The sequence below is a fragment of the Durio zibethinus genome, chromosome 4 (assembly GCF_047325235.1).
Source record: "Durio zibethinus cultivar Kanyao isolate XHJ-2024 chromosome 4, ASM4732523v1, whole genome shotgun sequence".
Taxonomy (NCBI): Eukaryota; Viridiplantae; Streptophyta; class Magnoliopsida; order Malvales; family Malvaceae; genus Durio; species Durio zibethinus.
The window spans coordinates 13,800,742-13,825,976 of NC_143165.1; the positions used below are offsets into that span (position 1 = coordinate 13,800,742).

The 25,235-nt window shown below is 33.5% G+C and overlaps 1 protein-coding gene, 1 long non-coding RNA gene and 1 pseudogene across 3 annotated transcripts; 2 read left to right on the forward strand and 1 right to left on the reverse strand.

Moving 5' to 3' along the window:
• Positions 1–1,017: 1,017 nt before the first annotated feature.
• Positions 1,018–20,745, forward strand: LOC111287866 (disease resistance protein UNI-like; annotated as a pseudogene).
• Positions 18,493–19,476, forward strand: LOC149519215 (uncharacterized). The gene is made up of 2 exons (XR_016341939.1): positions 18,493–18,797; positions 19,173–19,476. It is a non-coding gene; the product is annotated as an uncharacterized LOC149519215 (long non-coding RNA).
• A 1,823-nt stretch (positions 20,746–22,568) lies between the features above and the next one.
• LOC111287403 (pentatricopeptide repeat-containing protein At4g21705, mitochondrial-like) lies at positions 22,569–24,997 on the reverse strand. 2 transcript variants are annotated; one of them, XM_022877944.2, is made up of 2 exons: positions 24,686–24,997; positions 22,569–24,013 (listed from the first exon to the last, which is right to left on the reverse strand). In XM_022877944.2, exons 1-2 carry the CDS (start codon positions 24,959–24,961, stop codon positions 22,775–22,777), a joined length of 1,515 nt encoding a protein of 504 aa, XP_022733679.2. In that variant the 5' UTR covers positions 24,962–24,997; the 3' UTR covers positions 22,569–22,774. The 2 variants fall into 2 exon arrangements, with proteins under 2 accessions (XP_022733679.2, XP_089615849.1); XM_089759723.1 differs by having other exon boundaries at positions 22,569–24,018; positions 24,686–24,944.
• Between the last annotated feature and the right edge of the window lie 238 nt (positions 24,998–25,235).

Sequence of the window (25,235 nt, forward strand, 5' to 3'; positions counted from 1 at the left end):
TGACTCGCTGACAAATTTTATTTGTTTAAATTTAAGAGGACATTGATTTAAACTACATATTATTTATATTGTTCCATAGATTTAAGGATTTAACATTTAAAAGCTATTTTAATTTTGGATTTCATATATTAACAAGAGTGAGTTATGAGATAAGTTTGGTATAACTTAAATTGGAATAAAACTTATATATATTAAAAGATTTGAATAAACTTAATTTTTGAAAATTTAAATTTTTTAAAATTGTATATTGATTGAATAAAATTATTTAGATCCATCTCATGTGTCAATAATGTAGTTTGTCCATATAGGATTACATGTATGCAAACCTTATTATAAAATCATGTATCTTGTAATATATATATATATAATTTATCAATATTTCATTTTTAGTTTTAATTGAAATTATGATTAAGGTTACATATTAAGGTCGCAACTCTCAACGTTAACAGATTAGTTACCACAAACTAAGTTTACAAGTTATAACATATTAATTTCAATATTAATAAAAAGAATATATATTAAAATTAGTCAATGTTTAATCTAATAAAAATTTATTAACGAGGGAAAGTTTACTTTAATATTTTTAATAAGAAAATAAATAAAATTACTCAATATTTTAATTTAAAATAATAAACAAGAAAAGGGAGAGCATTGATGGTTAAGATTTTACCATATCACCTTTTTCTTAGTTAATATTAATTTCAATGTTAATAAAAATACAGATTAAAAGTAACTGATTCAGTGAATAAGGCAAAGAATAAAGCAATTTATACAACATTTGACAATCCCAAGCCTTACAAGTAGCTAACCTTTAGTTCTTGAGAGCTGTGTTTTAATTTTTATAATTTAGGATAGTAGTAGCTTTTATCCACAACAACGTAGAGGCTGCAAAGCTTTTGAAAGACACCATATCCAGAGGGGTTAAAGCAATATATAATATTGATTCATATCCTTAATAACCAAAATTTTCTAATAAAAAAATGCTCTTAGAAATTTGCTGCATCTATATATTTACATGGTTATAGCTATAAAGTCCATCAAAATGGTTATGATATAAATATTTGTTCTTTTGTACGTAGGGAGTTACAGCCATGGATTTTTTCCTTACTAAATTTGATGAATCGTGGGACACTCCAACAAACCTTGATGAGAAAATGAAAGACCTAAAGAGAAAACAGGAGGAACTAAATGCTCTAAAAGGAGACACGGAGTTAAGAACCACTGCAGAGTTGCATCCAAGAAAGAAACTAAAGAAAGAAGTTGAGTTATGGCTCGGGAATGTAGAAAGAATAAACGACGAAATCCAAGACCTTGAACAAAAAATTCGAGAAAGTAGCTTTGCCTCACGTGGATTCCTCAATGGAGAATGTCTGAAGAAGATACAAGAAGTTGATGAACTTTTTCAACGGGGTAAGTTTCACGATGGTTTGGTAGTTGACAACTCTGCGTGGATTGGACAAGCTCTATCAACAACTTTATTCGGTGTAGCTGCAAAGACTTGTGTGGAAGAAATTTGGGCCTACTTGATGGATGATGAAATTCAAAAGATTGGTGTTTGAGGGATGGGAGGAATAGGGAAAACAACCATCATGAAGCTCGTACACAACCAGCTATTGAAAGAGACTGAAAGGTTTGACATTGTGATATGGATCACTGTATCAAAGGAGATGAACATCATTAAACTGCAAAATAAGATTGCACGTGGAATGAAAGTAACTCTTGATGAAGATGAAGATGAAGCAATAAGAGCAGGGATGATATACGAAATGTTGGCTCGTAAAGGCAAGTATATGTTAATCCTAGATGATCTGTGGGATAAATTTTCTCTTGAAGAAGTAGGCATCCCCGAGCCTTCTAATGGGAGCAAATTATTGGTAACAACTCGGTTATTAGATGTGTGCTACTTTTTGGATTGTCGAGAAGTTAGACTGCCGGCTCTTTCAAAACCAGATGCATGGAGGTTGTTCTTGGAAAAAGTAGGTCAAGACGTTGTTAATCGTCTAGATCTATTACCCTTTGTGAAATCTGTTGCTGAAGAATGTGCCGGTTTACCCTTAGCCATTGTTACAATAGCAAGCAGTATGAAGGGTGCACGAAACGTTCATGAGTGGAGGAATGCACTCCATGAATTAAAAAGACATTTAAAAAGTGTGAATGGGATGGAAGAGAAGGTATTTCAACAACTTCAGTTCAGCTATGATCGTTTACATGATGAAAAAGTGAAGCGTTGCTTCCTCTGCCGTGCTTTATATCCTGAAGATTATGAAATATATACAGACGAGCTTATCAATCTTTGGATTGCGGAAGGGCTTGTGGAAGAAATGGATAGCATTCAAAGAGAGATTGACAAAGGGCATACAATACTGAATAAACTCAAAAACAGTTGTTTGATAGAATATAGTGATGAAGATAGAGTTGGAGTGAAGCTGCATGACGTTGTAAGGGACATGGCATTACGCATCACAAGGGTAAGACCACGATTCTTGGTGAAAGCTGGCATGCAATTGAAAAGGATACCTGATGTGCGAGATTGGAATGAATATTTAGAGAAGGCTTCATTGATGGAGAATTGGCAATTACAAATTCCATCCCAAATGCCACCCCCAAAATGCCAAAAGCTCACAACATTATTGTTGTCCAACAGCAAGATTGAGAGTATTCCAGAGTGTTTCTTTGAGCAAATGCATGGACTCAAGATTCTTGATCTTTCTAGAATTCTATTAAGAGTTTACCAAATTCCATCTCTAATTTGGAAACTCTCACTACATTATTGCTTGGTTGGTGTCGACAATTAGAGAAGGTGCCATCTCTTTCAAAACTTCAAGCTTTAAGGAAGTTAGACCTTGGAGAAACAAATATCAAGGATATACCTCATGGGATAGAAAGGTTGGTAAATCTCAAATATCTTGATTTGAATTACACGAAAATAATAGGGATGGCTGATGGAATATTGGCAAAATTGACATCCCTTCAGCACTTAGCAATACTTGGATTTGATTATAAATTATTTATGGCTGAAGAGGAAATAGGTGGATTAATGAGGAAGTTGGAAATCTTTCAAGGGTGTTTTTCTGACTTGAATGAGAGGAACAGTTGTGCCCAAGCTTTGCATGCTCAAGAAAGATGGCCTCGTCAATACTTCATTTTAGTGGCTGATCGATTAATATATAATGACTTATACAATGATTCGAAAAAATTCATTGAATTAAAATGTTGTGATTGTCATAACGTCTAGATCCGGAGATCTATCACTAGAAATTGACTTAAAGAGTCGCCACTAATCTTTTTAATCTAGGTGCGATTGGTCACCTAATTAATCTGTCCTTTTAGGGAACACCTAAGTTTAAAGGTCCCTAAAAGAATAGGTTCGGATCTACTAACCAAAACAGGGTTTGGGAGTTCGATTACGTGTGAAGAAGGTTATAGCACCCTCATAACGCTTATCAAAAGTTGGTACCAACTTAATTTTGTGTTTTTCAATAAGCCTTAAAAATTTATCAAGTAATTAGTTATTGAAAATTATTCTCAATTGACTCTAATACTTTTAGTAGAAAATTAAAAAAATTCCCTCACCTCAAGAGTATGTAAAAAACTATTGTTTCACTTGCAAAGGCTCCATCGTCGGATTATTTAACATTAAAGAAAATCCAAAGAAATAAAAAAGGAAAAGAAAAATGATCGCTTTTGCACAGGAAAAATTGATACTTTCAACTTTTCATTAAAAAAAAACCTTTTTTTTTGAAAATTTGTTCTTAAAGAAAATTGATACTTTCAACTTTTTCTCAAAATCTTTTTTAAAAATTTATTTTTAAAAAAAATTGATACTTACAACTTTTTCCTAAAAATATTTTTTGGAAACTCTAGTTTCGAGAAAAATTGATACTTTCAACTTTTCTTCAAAAAAACCTTTTTTGAAAATTTACTTTTAAGAAAAATTGATACTTTCAACTTTTCCCTAAAAATATTTTTTGGAAACTTTAATTTCGAGAAAAATTAATACTTTCAATTTTTCCTCAAAAAAACTTTTTTTGAAAATTTATTTTTAAGGAAAATTGATACTTTCAACTTTTCCCTAAAAATATTTTTTGGAAACTTAAATTTTGAGGAAAATTGATACTTTCAACTTTTTCTCAAAATTTTTTTTTTGAATTTTATTTAAAGAAAAAAAAATAAAAAAATAAAAATAAAGGTAAAAATAAAAATAAAAATAAAATAAAGATAAAAATAAAAATAAAAGAATATTAAACAATTATAATCTAATAATAATAACAATAATAATAATAAATAAATAAATAACGAAAAAAAAAATTGGGAACGACTCGGCTTAGCGGCTCGGCTTGAGGAAAAAAAATAGCTCGGAGACTCAGCTCAGATTCTAACACACGAAAACCCTTTTTTAGCTACTGTTTCTTCTCTATATCTGTGTTTCTCTGTGTTTGCCTCTATGTGTTTTCTTCTGTTCTTCCAGCACCTATTTATCGGGATTGATCAAAAGAGTTTCTGATCAATCCCAACTCTTTTTGGGATTTGGATTCAATCTTTGAATCCAATTCCAACTCTGTCAATTCTCAAATCACAGCCAAATTCATTCCAATTTTTTATCCTCATCTTAACCGAAAATTAATCAAAATAAAAAGATAAATATATTAATAGATAACAAAAAAATAATTAGATAAATAAAAAAATAGATAAAAAATAAAAAATAAAAGCAGATAAATAATAAAAATATTAATAGATAAAAAAATAAAAAATATATATTAAATAATGAAAATAAAAATAAAAATCCATTGGGGCCAGCTAATTGGATCATAAATCGGGTCTAATGGGCTTAGACCAAAATTTTATTGGACTAGGCCCAATGGGTTTGGGTCCGGAATAAATAGGGTATCTACAGCTGCCCCTCTTTGCACATTTTCTGCGAAGCAAGAATTATGCAAAGACGTAGACACCCATTCGAGACTCAATTTGACACTTTTTTTGTTTTTGTTTTTTTTTTGTTTTGTTTTGTTTTATTTTTTTTCTTTTTTTTTGTTTGTTAAAATTTTGATCAAAGCTCCTCTGAGCGGAGGCTTAATGACTTTGAGAAACATAAACAAAGCTCCTCTAATCAGAGGCTCAACGACTTTTGAAAAATAAATGGCTCCTCTAATAAGAGGCTCAACGACTTTGAAAAAATAAATAGCTCCTCTAATCAAAGGCTCAACAACTTTGAAAACTAAATTGCTCCTCTAAACAGAGATACCTCAACCTTTGAAAAGTAAATTGCTCCTCTAAACAGAGGCACATCAACTTTGAAAAGTAAATTGCTCCTCTAAACAGAGGCACCTCAACTTTTGGAAAGTAAATTGCTCCTTTAAACAAAGGCAACGAAACTTTGGAAAAATAAATTACTCATTGACAGTCATGTCCAAAGGAGCTATAAATCGCGATTGAAGGAATTTTGTAATGGGAACTCAAGGATTCATAATTTGAGTTCAACATTCAGAGGTTCAGATTCGCAAGAACCTTCCAACTTCGTAAGAATTTACTAAAATTTGATTTTCAAAATTTCAGTTTCATTCAAATTTGCAAGATCTCAAGATTTGCATTTGCAACTTGCAAGACTCGCATCAAAGATCCTCATTTGAATTTTGGAGGCTTACGTCCAAAAGTTCAAGACTTTTCAAAGGTTCTCATTTGGCAAACTTGGAATTCATATCCAAAAATCTAAAGCTTTTCATTTGAATTTTGAAAATTCAAATCCAAAATTTCAAAGCTTTTCATTTGAGTTCAAAGGCTCACACGTAATAAAACTTAGAGTTTCGCATCTAAGTTCAAAGGTTTTCATTTAAAACATTAGAAATTCACATCCAAAAAGTTGAAGCTTTGTATTTTGGAGATTCATATCCAAAAGTTTAAAACTTTTCATTTGTTTAAAGATTCACATTCAATAAACTTTAGGGTTTCACTCCTCAAAGATTCTCATTTTGAAACTCAAAGATTCTCATTTGAGTTCTCAAAAATTCTCATCAAAATATTCACAATTTATTTTTCAAGTGACTCAAAAATTTGCATGAACGAATGTTATGATCAAGAATGCAAATGTCTTTTTAATGATGCAAATGCAACAACCTAGATTCTTATAGTGCCATGCATGTCCAAACAAAGTTTAATTCATCAAATTATGTGCATGTACTATTCAAGCAATGATGCCAACATGTTACATGTAATGCGAATGTCAATAATGTCATGAAATCTTAAATAATTGTGGAATATGGTTCTCAAGACCCTACCATCTCACATTCTCTCTTTATTTAGCTTCTCAATATTTTGGAACAAGCTTCATCAACTGATCATCATTGTTTCCATTACTTGACCACCATTCGGAGGTTTCTCAACACCAACAAATTTTACCTATTACCCTTCATGCCAGGCTTATCAGCACTAACCATTTCAAAATAAATTTCATGTTCTGTCACTTGGTCATTGTTCATAAGCTTCTCAATACTAGCCATTTCAAAATAAATTTCATCATCTGTCACTTGGTCATCGTTCATAGGCTTCTCAGCACCAATTTCGTCTATTGCTCCATATCATTTTCATCACTTAACCATAACTCATAGGTTATATCGACCAATACATCCCCATATTCATCACTTGATTATACCACTTTTTAAGATTTGCCTCATCTTCATTTTATTGTCCAATCCATCATTATATTCTCTATTTGATCATATCATATGTCTTTTCAAATCATCTTTTTATGGTTCTACCATTTCTTTAATTTTGTTACCACCATCATCTTAGATTTCTCTTTAAAGGAATGCAAGACCTTTTTTATGCACATTTTCATTCATTCATCATCATTTCAATTCTTGACAATTATAATGCACTCATACATTTTCTTGATTTATTCTAGGGATGTAACAATAAGATAACACAAGGTGAATTATGGTAAAGATAATCAATGAAGATCTATTTTGATACCAAACAAATGGGAAATGAAATAAATTGGATACATGTCATTGGGATGAATGGTATGTCCAAATTATGAATATTCAGACAATTCTCAACATTAATCTAGGATTCTTTTTTAAAAACTCATTCCATTTACTGTTGAAGTCATTTTGAGCTTGGTGAACTTTGCCCCAGTCTTTGAGGGATCTTCAGATGTCTTTGATCTTCCATCTATGTGAACCATTTGACCTAAATCTTTTCTACCCAAATCACCCTTTTCAGGTTTTCAATTTGAATCTTTTTTTTTTTTCATTTTCTCATTTTTTTCTTTTTTCCTCTATTTTTTTCATTTTTTCATTTTTCTCATTTTTCATCCATTATTGATATCTTCCACATAAATGCCTTTGCCCAACATATGATCATTCAAGTTAAGCATTCACATTTTATCCAAATAGACTTTTCAAGGTTGTAATGTAGGTCAATGTGAGGGGTCATAAAAGAAATGGATATAATAGGCTCAAACATGTATTAAAAAGGTTCAAGACCAAAGGATCATTTGATGTAACTTGCCCCCACATCATTTCACTATTTTTTTTTCACACAAAGAATTCTCATTACTTTATCCCAAATCATGTGTGGCATTTATTTTTTCTTTTGCTTTTCTTTCTCTTTCCATCTTTGAGACCTTTTGTGATATTTTTTTTCAAAAATTACCCCCCAATGTAGAGGGTGATCCTTGGTTGGGGTTTTTAGAAAAAGAAATCATAATAGGCTCAAAGGAGTAGCAAATGAATGGTTTTTCGGGTGGTAAAAGAAAGATAGCCATTTTTTCATCTCAATTGTGAATACTTTTTTTGAACATCATCTATTGAACAAAGCTCTTGAACCTGTATAAAAGATTACATATCTTCAAGATATATTTATTTCACCTCTGGTAACAGCTTACTTTTTTGCTCAAATCATCTCTTTATATTAATGTGGATGAATTCTCAAAATTAAATCCTAGAATTATTATTATCATTGTCTAAATATTCATCATCTGAAATTTGAGAATGGGAATATAATATTATGAAAGGTAACAGAGCACAGAGTAATGGTCGAGTGAAAGATAAAATGTAATGAAATGCATTAACTTGTCTTTATTAAAATGATAACAAGTGAAATCATATTGCAAAAAGGAAACCTAACATTACTCTAAAAGAAATCCTAAAATGACAAAAAAAACTTTCAACCAGCTTTATCTCCATTCTCCAAAATTATCCCCCTATGCAATCAGGTGAAGAATCTCTATTGACATCTTGCTCCTCAATTCATTGTGACTCTCCGGACTCTTTCTGACCAATGTGTTCTTGATTTTCACTCAAAGCATTAACATTGTGATTTGGTAGTGGATTGCCACTAACATTAGGTGTTGTTGCTTTTCTTTAATCAAAACTTACCATTCCATCAATGATCAATCGTTGCAACTTATGCTTTAAAGCAATGTAATTTTCAATAGAATGGCCAGTAATTCCATAATGGTAGTCGCAATGGGCTATAAGATCATACCACTTAGAATAAGGTGGCTTAAGTGGCTCCACATGACTAGGGGTAATCAAATGGCTATTATAGAGTTCTCGATATAACTCCATATAAGTCATAGGGATTGGATCAAATATAGATTTTTTTTGAGTAATTCGTTGCTCTTGTGAACCACTTGCTGGGTTAGTAGGGCGAATTTGGGTTCTTACAGAAGCTTCAATGTTAAGGCTATATGTAAGATCTTGAGGGCTAAAAATTGATCGGTATATGGATGAATAAGGTGGTTGTAAAACTAGTTGGTATGGATAAGATGAGGCATTATTCACATCAAGATAGTACAAAGAGTAACCTTGGGGTGGATAGAGTTGATAACCCCTGAATTGTTATCTATCAAAGCTCACAGCTTAAGCTTCAATTTTTTTTTTTTTTTGATGCCTTCTTAGTTTCTCCTCCTTTCAACTTGCCATTTTTTATAACACTTTCAATAATTTCTCCAGAGATCACCATGTCGACAAAATTCTTTGTTGCATTCCTTACCATCTTTTCATAATAGAGAGATTTCAAAGTGCTGACAAATAGCACTGTAGTTTCTTTCTCAGTCAAAAGAGGTTGTTCTTGAGAAGCAATATCCCTCCACCTCTGGGCATACTCTTTAAAAGTCTCATTGGCCTTTTTCTTTAGATTTTGTAAAGATAAACGATCAGGGGCCAAATCCATGATATGTTGATATTGATTGATAAAATCATAGGCCATGTCACTCCAAGAACGGATGCAAGTTCTGTCTACCTGGATATACCACCTAATAGTAGAACCAGAAGACTGTCTTGGAAAACATGCATTAGTAGTTTTCATCATTAGCATGGGCTACCATCTTTCGATAATACATGGTAATATGAGTTTTTGGATACTTTGTGCCATCATATTTTTTAAATTTTAGTACTTTGAACTTAGGGGGGAATGACCACATCAGGGACTAAGCAAAGCCCAGTAGCATTAACTGAACCATAGAAACCAATTCCTTCCACAACCAGTAGTCTTTGTTCTAGCATACTAATTTTAGAATTTTTCTGAGCTTCCACTTTTATCTTTTCCTTGTCTTTTCCTTTTAATTCATCCAGATCAAGGATTTGAATTTGTTCAACTACTTTCTTAGTAAAGACAGGATTCACATAACTATGGTAATGCCCTAGATTAGAAGCTGATGGCATTCTAGGATATATAGGATATGTGAAGTGTTGTGGTGGAACCTCTTGTGTAGACTGGGCCTGAGGTAGACCAAAACCAGATGGATATAGGAGGTCAATCACTTATTACGATGCAGGGCCTTGTTGGCTTGTATTCTCTTCTACTTTTTTCCCCTTATTTAATTTGTTGAGAGCATCCAAAATTTTACTAAACTCATTCTTAATCTTTTTTTGAGCTTTTTTCTATTTTTCAAATTGGTGAGAATTTTCTTGCTTTATTTGTTTAGCTCTGGATCTTGTGTTGTATCGATGGACAAGGTTCTCGCTAGATAGAGCTATCCTTGAACCTTTAGCACCATAATTATGATTAGAAATGCTATGCTTTATGTATGATACATTGATGGACGAATGAAATGTACATTTTCATGAATGAAATCTAATATGAAATGGATACAAATGATAATGTTAAAACATGACCATGAAAATAATACATACGCACAAAATCAAACAAAAAACATGGTTAGTTTCATAGATGAATTGAAAGTGATGTCGAGGCATAATGTTTATATATGATAATGAAAATGATGCACAAAGTCAGATAATCAAAATGATTAGATAAACACCCTTTTTGTGTCCTAGTTTTAGGGTATATCTATCATTGGGTAGAAAGGGCTCTATCCTAGGTTTAAACACTTCTAAGGTTCACTATATGTGGCTCAAGATTAAAATCTAAAGGTTTTCAAATTGCTCCTTACATCATTGTCCATCACAGACTAGTAAGGCATCCTAATCGTCACCCATTACAGGCTACAAGCGAAAAAGGTTCAATTTGAATGGGAGTATTTCGCTAGCCACTGTGGAGGCATTAAACCTCATGAAAGCAATAGGTAATTTACTCCCTCCAAGAGGGACGGAGCTCGGGTATAGAGCTCATGTTATGCATATGCATATGAATGACATAATTAATAAAGTAAATAAACATGAATGAATAAAAAATCGATACAAAAGGTTCAATTTTATTAGGCTTTTGGATAACACAAATTTATTTGCTGGCCTGACTCTCGGATTTCCCCAGCAGAGTCACCAAGCTATCATAACGTCTAGATCCGAGGATCTATCACTAGACATTGACTTGAAGGAGTCGCCACTAATCTTTTTTATCTAGGTGCGATTGGCCACCTAATGAATCTATCCTTTCAGAGAACGCCAAAGTTTAAGGGTCCCTAAAAGAATAGGTTTGGGTTTACTAACCAGAACAGGGTTCGGGAGTTCGATTACGTGTAAGAAAGGTTATAGCACCCTCACAACACCCATCAAAAGATGGTACCAGCTTAATTTTATGTTTTTCAATAAGCCTTAAAAATTTACCAAGTAATTAGTTATTGGAAATTATTCTCAATTGACTCTAATACTTTTACCAGAAAATTGAAAAAATTCCCTCACCTCAAGAGTATGCAAGAAACTACTGTTTCACTTGCAAAGGCTCCGTCGTCGGATTATTTAACATTAAAGAAAATCCAAAGAAATAAAAAACGAAAAGAAAAATGATCGCTTTTGTACAGGAAAAATTGATACTTTCAACTTTTCCTTAAAAATATTTTTTGGAAACTTTAATTTCGAGAAAAATTGATACTTTTCACTTTTCCTCAAAACCTTTTTTGAAAATTTATTTTTAAGAAAAATTGATACTTTCAACTTTTCCCAAAAAATATTTTTTGGAAACTCTAGTTTCAAAGAAAATTGATACTTTCAACTTTTCCTCAAAAAAACCTTTTCTGAAAATTTATTTTTAAGGAAAATTTATACTTTCAACTTTTTCCTAAAAATATTTTTTGGAAACTTTAATTTCGTGAAAAATTGATACTTTTAACTTTTCCTCAAAAAACATTTTTTGAAAATTTATTTTTAAGAAAAATTGATACTTTCAACTTTTTCCTAAAAATATTTTTGAAAACTTTAATTTCGAGGAAAATTGATACTTTCAACTTTTCCTCAAAAAAATCTTTTTTGAAAATTTATTTTTAAGAAAAATTAATACTTTCAACTTTTTCTTAAAAATTTTTTTTGGAAACTTTAATTTCGAAGAAAATTGATACTTTCAACTTTTCCTTAAAATTATTTTTTTTGAATTTTATTTAAAGAAAATAAAATAATAAAATAAAAATAAAAATAAAGAAAAGTAAAATAAAGATAAAAATAAAAGAATATTAAACAATTCTAATCTAATAATAATAACAATAATAATAATAAATAAATAAGTAAATAAATAACGAAAAAAAAAACTTGGGAACAGCTCAGCTCGGCTTAAGGAAAAAAAACAGCTCGGAGACTCGGCTCGGGATTCTAACACACGAAAACCCTTTTTTAGCTTCTGTTTCTTCTCTGTGTTTGTGTTTCTCTGTGTTTGCTTCTGTGTGTTTTCTTCTGTTCTTCCAGCACCTATTTATAGGGATTGATCAGAAGAGTTTCTAATCAATCCCAACTCTTTCTGGGATTTGGATTTAATCTTTGAATCCAATCCCAACTCTATCAATTCCCAAATCACAGCCAAATTCATTCCAATTTTTTATCCTAATCTTAACCGAAAATTAATCAAAATAAAAAGATAAATATATTAATAGACAACAAAAAAAAATAATTAGATAAATAATAAAAAATCAAAGCAGATAAATAATAAAAAATCAAAGCAGATAAATAATAAAAATATTAATAGATAAAAAAATAAAATATATATTAAATAATGAAAATAAAGATAAAAACCCATTGGGGCCAGCTAATTGGATCCTAAACCGGGTCCAATGGGCTTAGATCCAAATCTTATTGGACTAGGCCCAATGGGTTTGGGTCCGGACTAAATAGGGTGTCTACAGTGATATGATCTGTGCAAATGGTATTAAAATCCTATATGATGTTGAGGTTTTGAATATTGTGGAATGCACTGTGGATTTGTCTAAAGAAGAGTCATTTTTCTCATGGTTTTATCTCAGTGCCACATAATTTTTTTTCTTCTCTTTCTCATATTGATATAATTGGTTGTGGAAATATAAAGAAGTTATTCTCGTCCAATTAGGTGCTGCACTACTTCCAAAGTTTGAATATTTTATATGTTGATAGCAGTTGGGATATGGAAGAAATAATAGCATCAGAATCAGAAGTGAAGAGAGAAGGAAATGGAGTTGCCATCAAACTTACACTTCCAAGATTAAAGAAAATGGATTTACGGCATCTACCAGAATTGAAGAGCGTTTGTGGTGCAAATAGGGTAATGGTTTGTGATTCTATTGAGCAGATTGAAATAAGTGATTGTCCAAAATTAAAGACGATACCTTTGAATCTTCCCTTGCAAGATGATGGCCAACCATCTCCTCCTTCATCTCTTAGAAGAGTTCTCATATCTTCAGAGGAGTGGTGGGAATTAATGGAGTGGTGTTAAGAAAATGGGGTCGAGCCCCATGTAAGTGATTTTGGACCAAGTAAAGGCCATGGGCCTTGATTTTTCATTTTACATAGAGCCCTAGCTACTTAATAAAAAAGAGATGGGGTTGTTTTAAGAGAGTGTCGAAAATCAAGTAGAAAAATAAGAAAAGCAAAAAAAAAACAAAGAGAAAAAAGAAAAAGGAGAGTTAGTTGAACGGAAGTCGATCCGTGGTCCGATTGAGTTGGAAGATTGTCAAGATGTTTATGATTCAGAGTTCTACATTCTCAATGGTGAAGTTTGGGTTTGAAGCTCTCTAGGAACAAATCCAAGGTGTATTTGTTGAGTCACTTATTTAGTGAGATTTCTTCAATTGTTTCTCTAGTTGTTGTTTAGCTTTAGTTTTAGCTAGAGAAGAACTTTGTATACCTATTATTTGATAGTGAAGATTTTTCTGGTGGTTCGTGATTTTTTTCTTCTACACTGAAGGGTTTTTCACGTAAATCTTGGTGTGCTTTATTTTTCATGCATTTTTTATTATTAATTATTGTCTATTGCTTCTGTATTGTTATGATTATTGCTTCAAGCACAACAAGTGGTATCAGAGCAAGGGTTATTTGAGACATCGATACAGAAGTAACCCAGGATAGAAGTAAATTTTATTTGAGATTATGGAGGGTGATACAGGTTCCATGATAAAATTGACAGCATTAAATTATTCAATTTAGAAGCCTATGATGGAGGATCATTTATACTGCAAAGATTTGTATGAGCCAGTATTAGGTGATTTGACTAAACCAATAGTTTTGAAAGATGAAAGCTGAAAGAAGCTAGGTAAAAAGACGCTGGTTACAATTAAAAAATAGGTTGATATCAGCGTGTTTCATCATGTAGCACAGGAGTCAGATGCTTACATTGTTTGAGAAAAATTGGCGGCATTGTATGAGAGAAAAACAGGTATGAATAAAGTTATGCTTGTTAAAAAGCTTGTAACTTTACAGTACAGGGATGGACAATTTGTTACAGAGCATTTGAGTGATTTTCAAAATATATTTAATCGGATGACTACTATGGAGCTTAAGATGGATGATGAAATGAAGGCATTATTTTTTTTGGGTTCATTGCCAAACAGCTAAAATACTTTAGTTATGACTGTTTTTAATTCAGCTTCTAATTATAAGGTGATATTGGAAATGGTAAAGGATAGTATGCTTAATGAAGAAGTAAGACGAAAAGATGTAGACCCTAAGAATCAAGCTCTGGTTACAGAGAATAGGGGTAAAAACATCGACAGAGGTCAGGACTCAAAAAGCCGTGGTAAGTCTAAACATAGATCCAAGTCTAAAGGTAAAGTAAAGTGTTTCTATTGTGGTAAGACATGTCATATAAAACGAAACTATAAAATTTTGAAGCAAGAGCGAAAAGATGAGAAAGATAAAAGTTCAGATGATGGCAATGTTGCAATAATGAATTCAGATAGTGATTCGATTACTTTGATTTATACACATGGTGATTGTAATCATGTTAGTGATCTTAGCATTGAGTGGATACTTGACACAAGAGCAGCATATCATTATGTTACTAAGAGAGAGTTGTTTATAACTTACAAAACAGAAGACTTTGGTTGTACCAAGATGGGAAATAAGAGTGTGTCGAAGATTGTTGAGATTGGTGATATTATTGTACAAACTAGTACAGGTTGTATGTTGACTTTGAGGGATGTTAAACACATTTCAAATATGAAAATGAACTTACTTGCTATTAATGTCTTTGATAAGGAGAGATATGAAAGCCGATAAAAGAATGGACAGTGGAAGCTTCTCAAAGGATCTATGGTAGTTGTAAGGGGAAAACTATATTGCACAATGTATAAGACATGGATGTAATTAAACGGTAACCAGGTAAATGCTGTTGAAAATGATGCTTCAACAAACTTGTGACACAAAAAGCTGGCACAGATGAATGAAAAGGGGTTACAGGTTTTGGCAAAGCAGTCTCTTATTCCCTTGACCAAATGTATGTCCCTCGATTCATGTGATTATTGTTTGTTTTATAAGCATCATAGAGTTTCTTTTCGTAAAAGTTCTTAGAGAAAAGAAAATAGATTGGAATTAATTTATTCTGATGTATATGGTCCCATTGAGGTTGAGTCATTGGTGGTAACAGATATTTTGTTACTTTTATTGATGATACTTCATGTAAAACTTGGGTGTATATGTTGAAATACAAAAGTCAAGTACTATAGTACTTTTAAAAATTTCATGCCATGGTTGAAAGGATGACAGGGTTACCCTTGAAGTGTATTTGAACTGATAATGGTGGGGAATACACATCTAAAGGCTTTAAAGAGTATTGTTCAAAGCATGGGATCAAACATGAGATGACAGAACCTGAAACATTGCAACACAATGGTATAGCTAAAAGAATGAATCGCACCATTGTAGAAAAAGTCAAATGTATGTTGAGGATGACAAAATTACCAAAGCTATTCTAGGGTGAAGCAGTTAACACAACTTGTTACTTACTTAACAGGTCACCATCAGTTTCTTTGGGCTTTGACATTTCAGAAAGAGTGTGGACAGGGAAAGATACTTCATACTCTCATTTGAAAGTTTTTGGGTGTAAAGCATTCATGCATGTGTCGAAAGAGCAGAGATCAAAGCTTGACAGTAAAGCCACACAGTGTGTGTTTGTAGGATATAGTGATGAAAATTTTGGTTACAGGGTATGGATCCAGTAAAGAAAAAGACAGTCAGAAGCAGAGATATGATTTTTCATGAAAAAAAAATCATAGCAGACCTTGAGAAAAATGAGAATACTACACGAGTTACTGTTGAGTGTGATGTTTCAACACTGACAAAGATTCCACAAGAAAGAGCCACGATGATGAAAATGAGCAAGAAACAAAACTTGGGGATATGAATGAGCCAACCACAATTGGTGATGAGCCATATGCAATTAGTTTTGAGTAGAGGGAGCAATTCTCTCTACTTGAGAATGTTGAGCAGGGGGAGCTACCTTCAGCATCAAGTGATGTAGAGTCTCAACTCAAGAGATCTACTAGAGAGCGCAAGCTATCTACCAGGTATCCAAGTTCAGATTTTATTTTAGTTACCAGTGAAAGAGAGCTAGAAAGCTTCCAAGATGTACAGGCTACTCCGGATAGAGAGCACTGGTTAAAAGCAATGAAAAAAGAGATAGAGTCATTGCGAAAGAATGGTACTTATGATCTTGTTAAACTTCTAAAAGAGAAGAGGCCATTAAAGAATAAATGGGTGTTCAAGTTGAAAAAGGATGGTGACAAACTAGTGAGGTACAAAGCTCGATTGGTAGTAAAAGGTTTTTCTCATAAACCAGGTATTGATTTTGATGAGATATTTGCTCCAGTTGTAAATATGAGTTCTATTTGAGTGGTACTGAGATTAGCAGCTAGTTTGAATCTTGAGCTTGAGCAACTTAATGTTAAAACTGCATTTTTGTATAGTGATTTACAGGAGGACATTTATATGAATCAGCTTGAGGGTTTTGAAGTGAAAGAAAAAGAGCACTTAGTTTGCAAATTGAAGAAAAGCTTGTATGGCTTGAAACAAGCTCCGCAATAGTGGTATAAGAAGTTTAATTCTTTTATGGTGAGTTATAACTATAAAAGAATAGCAGCGGATTCTTGTGTGTATGTTAAATAATTCCCTAATGGTAACTTCATTATCCTATTATTATATGTTGATGATATGTTGATTGTAGGACAAGATGCTAGCATGGTTTGTAGGTTGAAAGAACAATTATCTAAGTCCTTTAATATGAAAGATTTAGGTCCAGCAAAACAAATTTTTGGTATAGACATTATCCGGATAGGAAAGCTGAAAAGCTGTGGTTGTCACAAGAAAAGTATGTTGAACGAGTGTTTGGTAGATTCAACATGCAACATGCTAAATCAGTTAGCAGTCCACTTGTCAACCATTTTTATCTAAGTAAGAAATCTTGTCAAGTGTCTAAGGAAGAGCAACTAACAATGTCTAGTATTCTTTATTCTTCTGCAATCGGTTCTTTAATGTATCTTATGGTTTGTACAAGGCCTGACATTACTCATGCAATTGGTGTAGTGAACAGATTTCTTTCTAATCCGAGAAAGGTTCACTAGAAGCAGTGAAATGGATTTTTAGATATTTGAGGGTTACTTCAAAAATGTGCTTGCCTTATGAAGTTTCACAACCAGTTCTAGAATGGTTTACTGATGCTGACATGACAGGCGATCTTGATGGTAGAAAATCTACTTCAGGGTATTTGTTCACTTTTGCAAGAGGAGTTGTATCTTGGCAATCTAAGTTGCAAAAGTGTGTTGCTTTGTCAACTACAGAGGCTGAGTATATTGCAGCAACCGAAGCTTGTAAAGAAATGCTTTGGATGAAACGTTTTCTTCTTGAATTGGGGTTGAATCAAAAAGAGTATATGATATTTTGTGATAGCTAGAGTCCTTTAGATTTGAGTAAGAATGCCATGTACCATGCTAGAACAAAACACATTAATGTTAGATATCATTGGTTATGTTCAGTGATTGAAGAACATCAGATGCTGTTGAAGAAAGTCCATACTAATAAGAATGTAGCAGATATGTTGACTAAGATACTTCCTAGGGAAAAGCTTGAGCTCTGCAGTAACTTGACCGGAATGAGTTCCCTGGCTAAGGTAAGTTTCAAATGAAACTGCTATGGTGATGAATCTCCTCCTAATGGGGCTGGAGGGGGAGATTGTTAGGAAAATAGGGTCCAACCTCATGTAAGTGGTTTTGGACCAAGTAAAGGCCATGGGCCTTGATCTTTAATTTTACACAAAGCCTTAGCTACTTAATAAAAAAGAGGTGGGGTTGTTTTAAGGGAGTGTCGAAAACCAAGTAGAAAAAGAAGAAAAGCAAAAAAAAAAAAAACAGAGAGAAAAAAGAAAAGGTAGAGTTAGTTGAACGAAAGTCGATCCATGGTTCGGTTGAGTTGAAACCTTATCAGGAAGTTTATGATTCAGAGTTCTACATTCTGAATTATAAAGATTGGGTTTGAAGCTCTCTATGAACAAATCCAGGGTGTATTTGTTGAGTCACTTATTTGGTGAGATTTCTCCAATTGTTTTTCTAGTTGTTATTTAGCTCTAGTTTTAACTAGAGAAAAATTTTGTATACCTATTATTTGATAGTGAAGATTTTTTTGATGGTCCGTGGTTTTTTCCCTCTACACTAGAGGGTTTTCCACGTAAATCTTGGTGTGCTTTATTTTTCTTACGTTTTTTTATTATTGATTGCTGTCTATTGCTTTTATATTGTTGTGATTATTGCTTCAGGCGCAACAAGTGGGACCATCCAAATGCAAAGTCTCTGTTGGAGCCCTACGTTAAGCTTGATAGTTGACTGTTCGTAGAAATGCCTGACCCCTGCAGCGGTCACTTTTTTCTTTTGATCAAATGCCCGACCACAATGGTAGCTTATTTCTAACATTTCCTTTTCTTCTTTCTTTGTTTTTCTTTATCTTTATCTATTTTCATTTTCTTATATGTTAATCTCATGCTTATCCTTTCCAGTTTTCTTAGCGATCTTTCCGGCACACAAAGGATTATTTGTTTTGATTATTTGGCAGCAGCAGCAGCAACAGCAACGGCTCATACACTTTGATGTTTGGAACTCCTTTGATGCATGTTCTTTTCAATCTGATATTTTTCTGCCCTTCTCGTTGATGTTTATAAGGTTTGTGAGAATTTAGGTAAGGATGAACAAATTTTGGTCAAATTCTTCAATTGCTTATATTTGGATTGAATTCTGTTCTGAATCATCTTGATAAAACTAATTCTTTTTTCACAGAAGTTTTCATCAAGATTGCAATTCCTTAAAACACTTTATTTAAATTCAAAATCTTTACAGATAATGCTTTGTTGAAATTCATATAAACAAGTAAAGCACATTTTGAAATAAAAATGAAAGGTTGTCTTGATTTTCACCGTGATTTTGAAGAACTATGCATTAAGCTGGGTATAATTTCTTCAAAAACAAACTTGAGGATTAATGTTTTCTTTTTTGCTTTATATTGTCATTATATATAATTCTAATTAATGTTTTTTGTGTTCTTATCTTTTCCTAGGTACATAACCTGCTCGAGGATTAGAAATGTCAAATGCTCACTCTGGGATTGAAGTAAAGTAGAATAGTAAATTTCACCCCTCTGCTGAACACCAGTGTTCCTCTCAATTTGCTTAAATCAGCTTCACCAACTTTAGAATTGCCTCTGTTTTCTAGTGTCATTTGTTGGCTTTGTATTTTGTTTGATGTCTGTTACAAAAAAATGTCAAGAATTTCTCTGCATTAATTTTCGAAAACTAAATGCTCTGTATTTGATTGTCAGCCAGATTCTTTTACTTTTAGTTCTGCTGCAAAGTTGTTGACTGTATTTCCTTTTCTCAAACTTATTTTTTTGAAGTAAAGATAATTAATTTCAAAATTAATTGGTGAAGTTGCAAAGAACCTTATGAACAAAAGTTGGGCATATTTGGAGGATTGGAGTTAGGGGAGGAGTAAGTAAAACGATGGTTATGGAATTGAAAGAGTTACAAGCAGCAAAAAAAATCTAGAGAAGGTTTCTAGCAGTGAGTGTAAATTGTCGCTAACAACTTGATCGTTGGATGTCGATGCTTGGGTTGTGCAGTAATTAACATGAAGCCTCTTGCAGAAGAGGATGCATGGAACTTGTTCATGGAGAAAGTTGGTCGTGATCTTCTCAGTTATCCAAATCTGGAACCATTTATGAAGTCGGTCGCCAAGCATTGTGCTGGTTTGCCATTGGCAATAAACACCACAGCCAGTAGTATGAAGGGCATATATGACCTTTATGAATGGAGAAATGCACATAAGGAATTGACTTCACATATGAAAAATGTAAATGGATTGGAAAATGAAATTTTCCATCAGCTGCAATTCAGCTATAATCATTTAAAGGATCCAAAACTCAAGCATTGTTTCCTTAGTTGTGCATTATATCCTGAAGAATGGGAAACCACGTAGGTAGATCTGATAAGTCTTTGGATTGCAGAAGGGCTGATGGAACAAATGGACAGCTGGCAAGCGGAGTTTGACAGAGGTCGTTCAATGCTGAATAGACTCATAAACAATTGCTTACTGGAAACTGTTGAAATAGATTCTGTAAGATGTTTGAAGATGCATGACCTTATGAGAGACAAGGCACTTCGTATTACAAGTGTGAGACCTCGATTCCTAGTACAAGCTGGCTTGGGATTAACAAAGCCACCAGATGAGCAGGAATGGAGTGAGGACCTAGAGAAGATTTCATTGGTGGAGAACTACAGGTTACAAATTCCATCAGAAATTATACCTCCGAAATGTCCAATGCTAACAACATTGCTGCTGTCTGATTGCGCCATAGAGAGCATTCCAGAATGTTTCTTCCAGCAAATGCCTCAAGTGAAGGTTCTTGATCTCTCTTGGAACCCTATCAAGGAATTGCCAAATTCCATTTCCATTTTGCAGAATCTCACCAGATGATCGTTCCATAACTGTGTATGTTTAGAGAAGGTTCCTTCTTTATCAAAACTTGGAGCGTTAAAGGAGTTGGACCTTGAAGCAACAAATATCAAGGCAGTCCCTCAAGGGATGGAAAAGTTGATAAATCTCAAAGTTCTTAATCTGAAATGTATACAAAATCTAGAAGAGATCCCCAATGGAATATTATCAAAATTCTGTTACCTTCAACGCCTAATAATAGATAAAACATTTATAAGTGCAAAGGAGATTGAGGGGTTGAGGAAATTGGAAATCTTTGAAGGCAGGTTTGAGTTTGACGACTGCATCGACCACAAGAGATATCTCGAGGCTTTGGATCGTCAAATAGAAGGCCCTTGTCAATACGTTATCTATTTGGGTAAAGACGAATGGTTAGAAGATACAATTAGTAAATGCATTTTGTATTCTTGGCATGGTGATATCTACACCAATAAGATTATGCTCCCATACAATATTGAAAAACTGGAAATTGGCGACTGCCATGTTGATTTTTGTTTAGATGGGTCGTGGTTTACCCCTGTGCCACACGACAGGTTTTCTTTTCTTGCGACGATTGGTATAGTTAAATGTAGAAAAAAAATAAAGAAGTTGTTCTTGATTAACTGGATGCCGCAGACTCTCCCAAACTTGAATTATCTCTCCTTTAAGGGTTTCGAGGAAATGGAGGAAATAACAGTATCAGAACCAGAACTGGAGAAAGAAGGAATGGATAGCAGCAACACCATCACGTTTACTCTGCCACCATTAGTAATATTAGAGTTAGAAAATTTACCAGAATTGAAGAACATTTGTAATACAAATACAGAGATGTATTGTAAGAATCTTCAAAGTATTTGGATAAAAAATTGTCCAAATTTAAAGAGAATCCCTCTGTATCTTCCCCTACTTTATGATAGCCAACCATATTTTCCTTTTTCTCTCCTTGAAGTCTGGATACAACCAAAGGAGTGGTGGGAATCGCTGGAGTGGGACAATCCCGATGCCAAGTTTATAATTAATGGAGCTCCTACTAGTGTACTGGGATGAAGAAAAGCGTTGTTTTCAACGTTTTAATCGTAATGCCTGAGCACTGCATTGGCCTCCATTTCTTCTCATATATTTGGTTCTTGCTGACAAGGGCGAGGAATGTGATCTGTTGGATTGAAAAGCTTGAACATATTTGTAAATTCTTTGCAAATATTTTGTGCAATTTGTATTCCTTCACTTATATGATCTCTTGTGTTCCATTCTTTGTGTGTTAAAAACATGCACTGAAAGAAAAAATTTTTGTCAGATGTTGCATTGTTCTAATTGTCTGACTGTATGGTTTTTTGGCTTAGGGTACTTTTTGCTTTGTAAAATTTTGACTAATGGATCTGCGAAGAGTGTTGATGAATAGCTGTTTGGATTTTGAGTGAAGCTACGAGTGGGTTTCTGTTATGCTCTCAAACCAAAGGCATATCCTTTGTTTGAATTTGGTTTCGACAAATCATAACGAGTCCGATTCTCTTTCGATCATAACAAGGTTTGCAGAACTTAAGCCATAATTCAGATCAGACCCCCTGTCATGATGTCTCTAGATGTAAGTAGCTATCAGCTCGGAAGTGGTGTTGCGAAGTGCAACATTTTTTTACCTTTTCCTTGTTTCTTTCTTCACTTTGTGGTAAAACAGAACCTTCACCCATTCTGGAATAGTATGCGTATGTGTTTTGTGTTCTAACTTTTGCTTCCTGTTGTACTTCTTTCCCTGTCAAAAACTTGTTACCAATTTGTTTTGTTTTTGTATTTGATTGACTGGATGTTGCTACCTGCAACATCTAATTCTGCTAGATAGTTGTGTAACTAACTGTATTTCTTTTGCATTATACTCATTTTATTTATTTTTAAATTAGCTAATACAAGATTTTCATGGTCATGGCCATCGAATATATACAAGAAAGGATTTAAAAGAGTTGTGCAGAAAGAAACCATAATAGAAATGATATTGAGAATGTAAGAACACTATATTATATTACGGATTCAAGAATTCTACAGAAGAATTACAGTGAATAAGACCATTGAGTAAGTCTCTGCATCTCATTTTGGTCATTGAGAGTTTCAATGAGAAGGGAAGGCGCATATTGGGCTGTCCCTTATTGGGCTGTCCCTTAGTGCTCCTCTGATTCCTGGCAGCATGAAAGAATTACTACGTTAAGATCTTTGCTCTCTAAGGCTAAGGATCTTCATTGTTTCCTCAATGTCACCTATTTCATCATCCTTCATGCGCTCCAAAAGCCCCTCTACTTCTTTGCCATTTCTGATATATGCCTTCAAGAGAGCATGATACATATCTCTATTTGCTGGAACCTTGGTTCTCAATAATTTTACAAAAGCTTCTGCATCTTCAACTTCTCCATTGTCACCTAACCAACTCAATATGCTAGATATTAAACTTGCTTTTGGCCTCCAGTCTTTATTTTTTGCTTGTAGAGCAAGAGCTTCTTTAAAGCATTCAAAAGCCTTCTCAATATTGTTCTTATTCACATATCCAGCTGCAACAATAGACCAACTGTTCGGAATTGCAGTCTTCCTTCTCTTGATTATATCCTGTAGCACTGCTTCAGCCTTTTCCACTAAACCTTTCTGACAATATCCAATAAGAAGAACATTTGGCACTCGGAAATCATATGTCTTACAAGATGACTCCCACTTTTTAAGCAACTTTTCACTTTCTTCAAGCTCACCAAGCTTCATCAATGAACCCAGCATCCTTATGTAGTTTATGTTGGTGTGCTTCTTACATTTGGCCTTTAGAAGGCCCCACAACAATTTCATTTCATCTAAGTTTCCCAAACTAGCATACATTGAAATCAAATGGTCATAGCCTAGTGCATTTTTACCTACTTTCTTCTCACATTCCTTCAAATAATGAAGTGCCTTTTCATTAAGACCTGCTTTTATGTAGTGGTTTGCCACTACAGAATAAGTACCCCAATCCATTTCAATGTTCTGTTGGCTTTCCATTTCTTGTAGAACCTTCTCCATGCTGTTATAATCAGCTCTTGCCCCATAAGAATTTATACAAATTCTATAGCTGAACATGTCAGGGGAGACACCATTCATCTTCATCTCTAACAAAACATCAGGGACTTTTTCCAGTTGACCTACGTTAGTGTAGAGGCACATGAGGTTATTGTAGTTGAGAGGAGAGGAAAGAAAACCCATCTCCCTCATCTTCTTCATAAGGGAAAGGGACTCGTCAATAAGGCCCTCTCGAACATAGCAATTTAAAAGAGCACCATAGGTCTGGACGGTTTTATCTTGGTCTTTCATGCTACAAAAGAAGTTTTCTGCAGACCTTAGGCCATGAACTCTACCAATTAGATCCAACTGCACAGCACAATCACTAGATGAAAATTTGAGGTCACTGCTACTCATCCATTTGGAAACCTGCTCTGCCAAGAACCCGACACATAAGCATACAAGAAATACGCAAACTTTAAAACTCATACATAACGGCAGAGCATTTGGTAATTGGACAGAGGAGTTTCTACTTTACTGCATCCATGATGGAAATGAACAGTTGCAAGAACAAAAGAAAGACATTTACCGTATTATAAAAGATACACTATATGTTTACACATCTACAGCTAAGATTAACGGTAGTTTTATTTTAAACTTCAGAATTTGAACTTTTCTCAATGGAACTAAGAGAGTCGAGGACTCTATCATCAGACCACGCAGCTGTTGGCAATTAACAGTAGTTTTTAGTAAATCTTAGTGGTGAAGTTTTACCTGTTAGTACTTATTAGAATGGTAGTCTCAAACATGAGGGATCACAAAACTATCAACCTGTAAGCATTGGAGAATTTTCCAACCTGAAATCCTGACATCTTGTTTTTTTTTTTCAAATTCAAATTCAAAGTTCATTTAAATCAGTGTTGGAGTTAGGATTTAGATTTTTTTTTTGGATAAAATACAGCAAAAAAAAAAATAACCAGATTTTCTTTCCCTCTCTTTTTTACCATTTTGCAGTCATCGTCCATATTCTAACCAATCAAAACATAAGCCATATGACAGAAAAATCTCATTCATTTACTCAAACAAAACAACTCTCTTTACCTCCAGGGCATGACTATAACGCCTACGAGCACGTAGGTCACGGATGATAGGCTGCAGCTGGAATTCGTTAACATTTTTTCCTTCTTTAACCCACTGTTGAAGAACTGGAGCAACACTGCAACTTGGGTCTCCTATAGAATTGATTCTTGAATGAAGGTTGTTTCTTTTTACCGGGTTTGATTTGAAACAATATGTTCTTGTTCTTGCCAAGATCGCATTTGCTGTTAAGGTTTTGGTCTTGTGGTTTAAGATTGTGAATAAGGTTCTCGTCGCCATTGAAGTCAAGGGTTTCAGGTTTTGGAACAGGGTTTTGCAGTTCGAATGATTTATGCACTGCTGGGTCAGCAAATATTGGGTTTGGACTTTGGGGCCCAAAAAATAAACAGCATAAAAATTAGACCCTCCTCCCCAAAAAACTTCACATATTTCGGTTTTTGTCTGGTAAAAAATTTTTCAATTTTGACCTTTTTACATTTATTATTGAAAAAAATAAGAAAAAAATAATTTATAAAATTTGAATGAATTAATTTCCAAAAATATTTTTATAAAA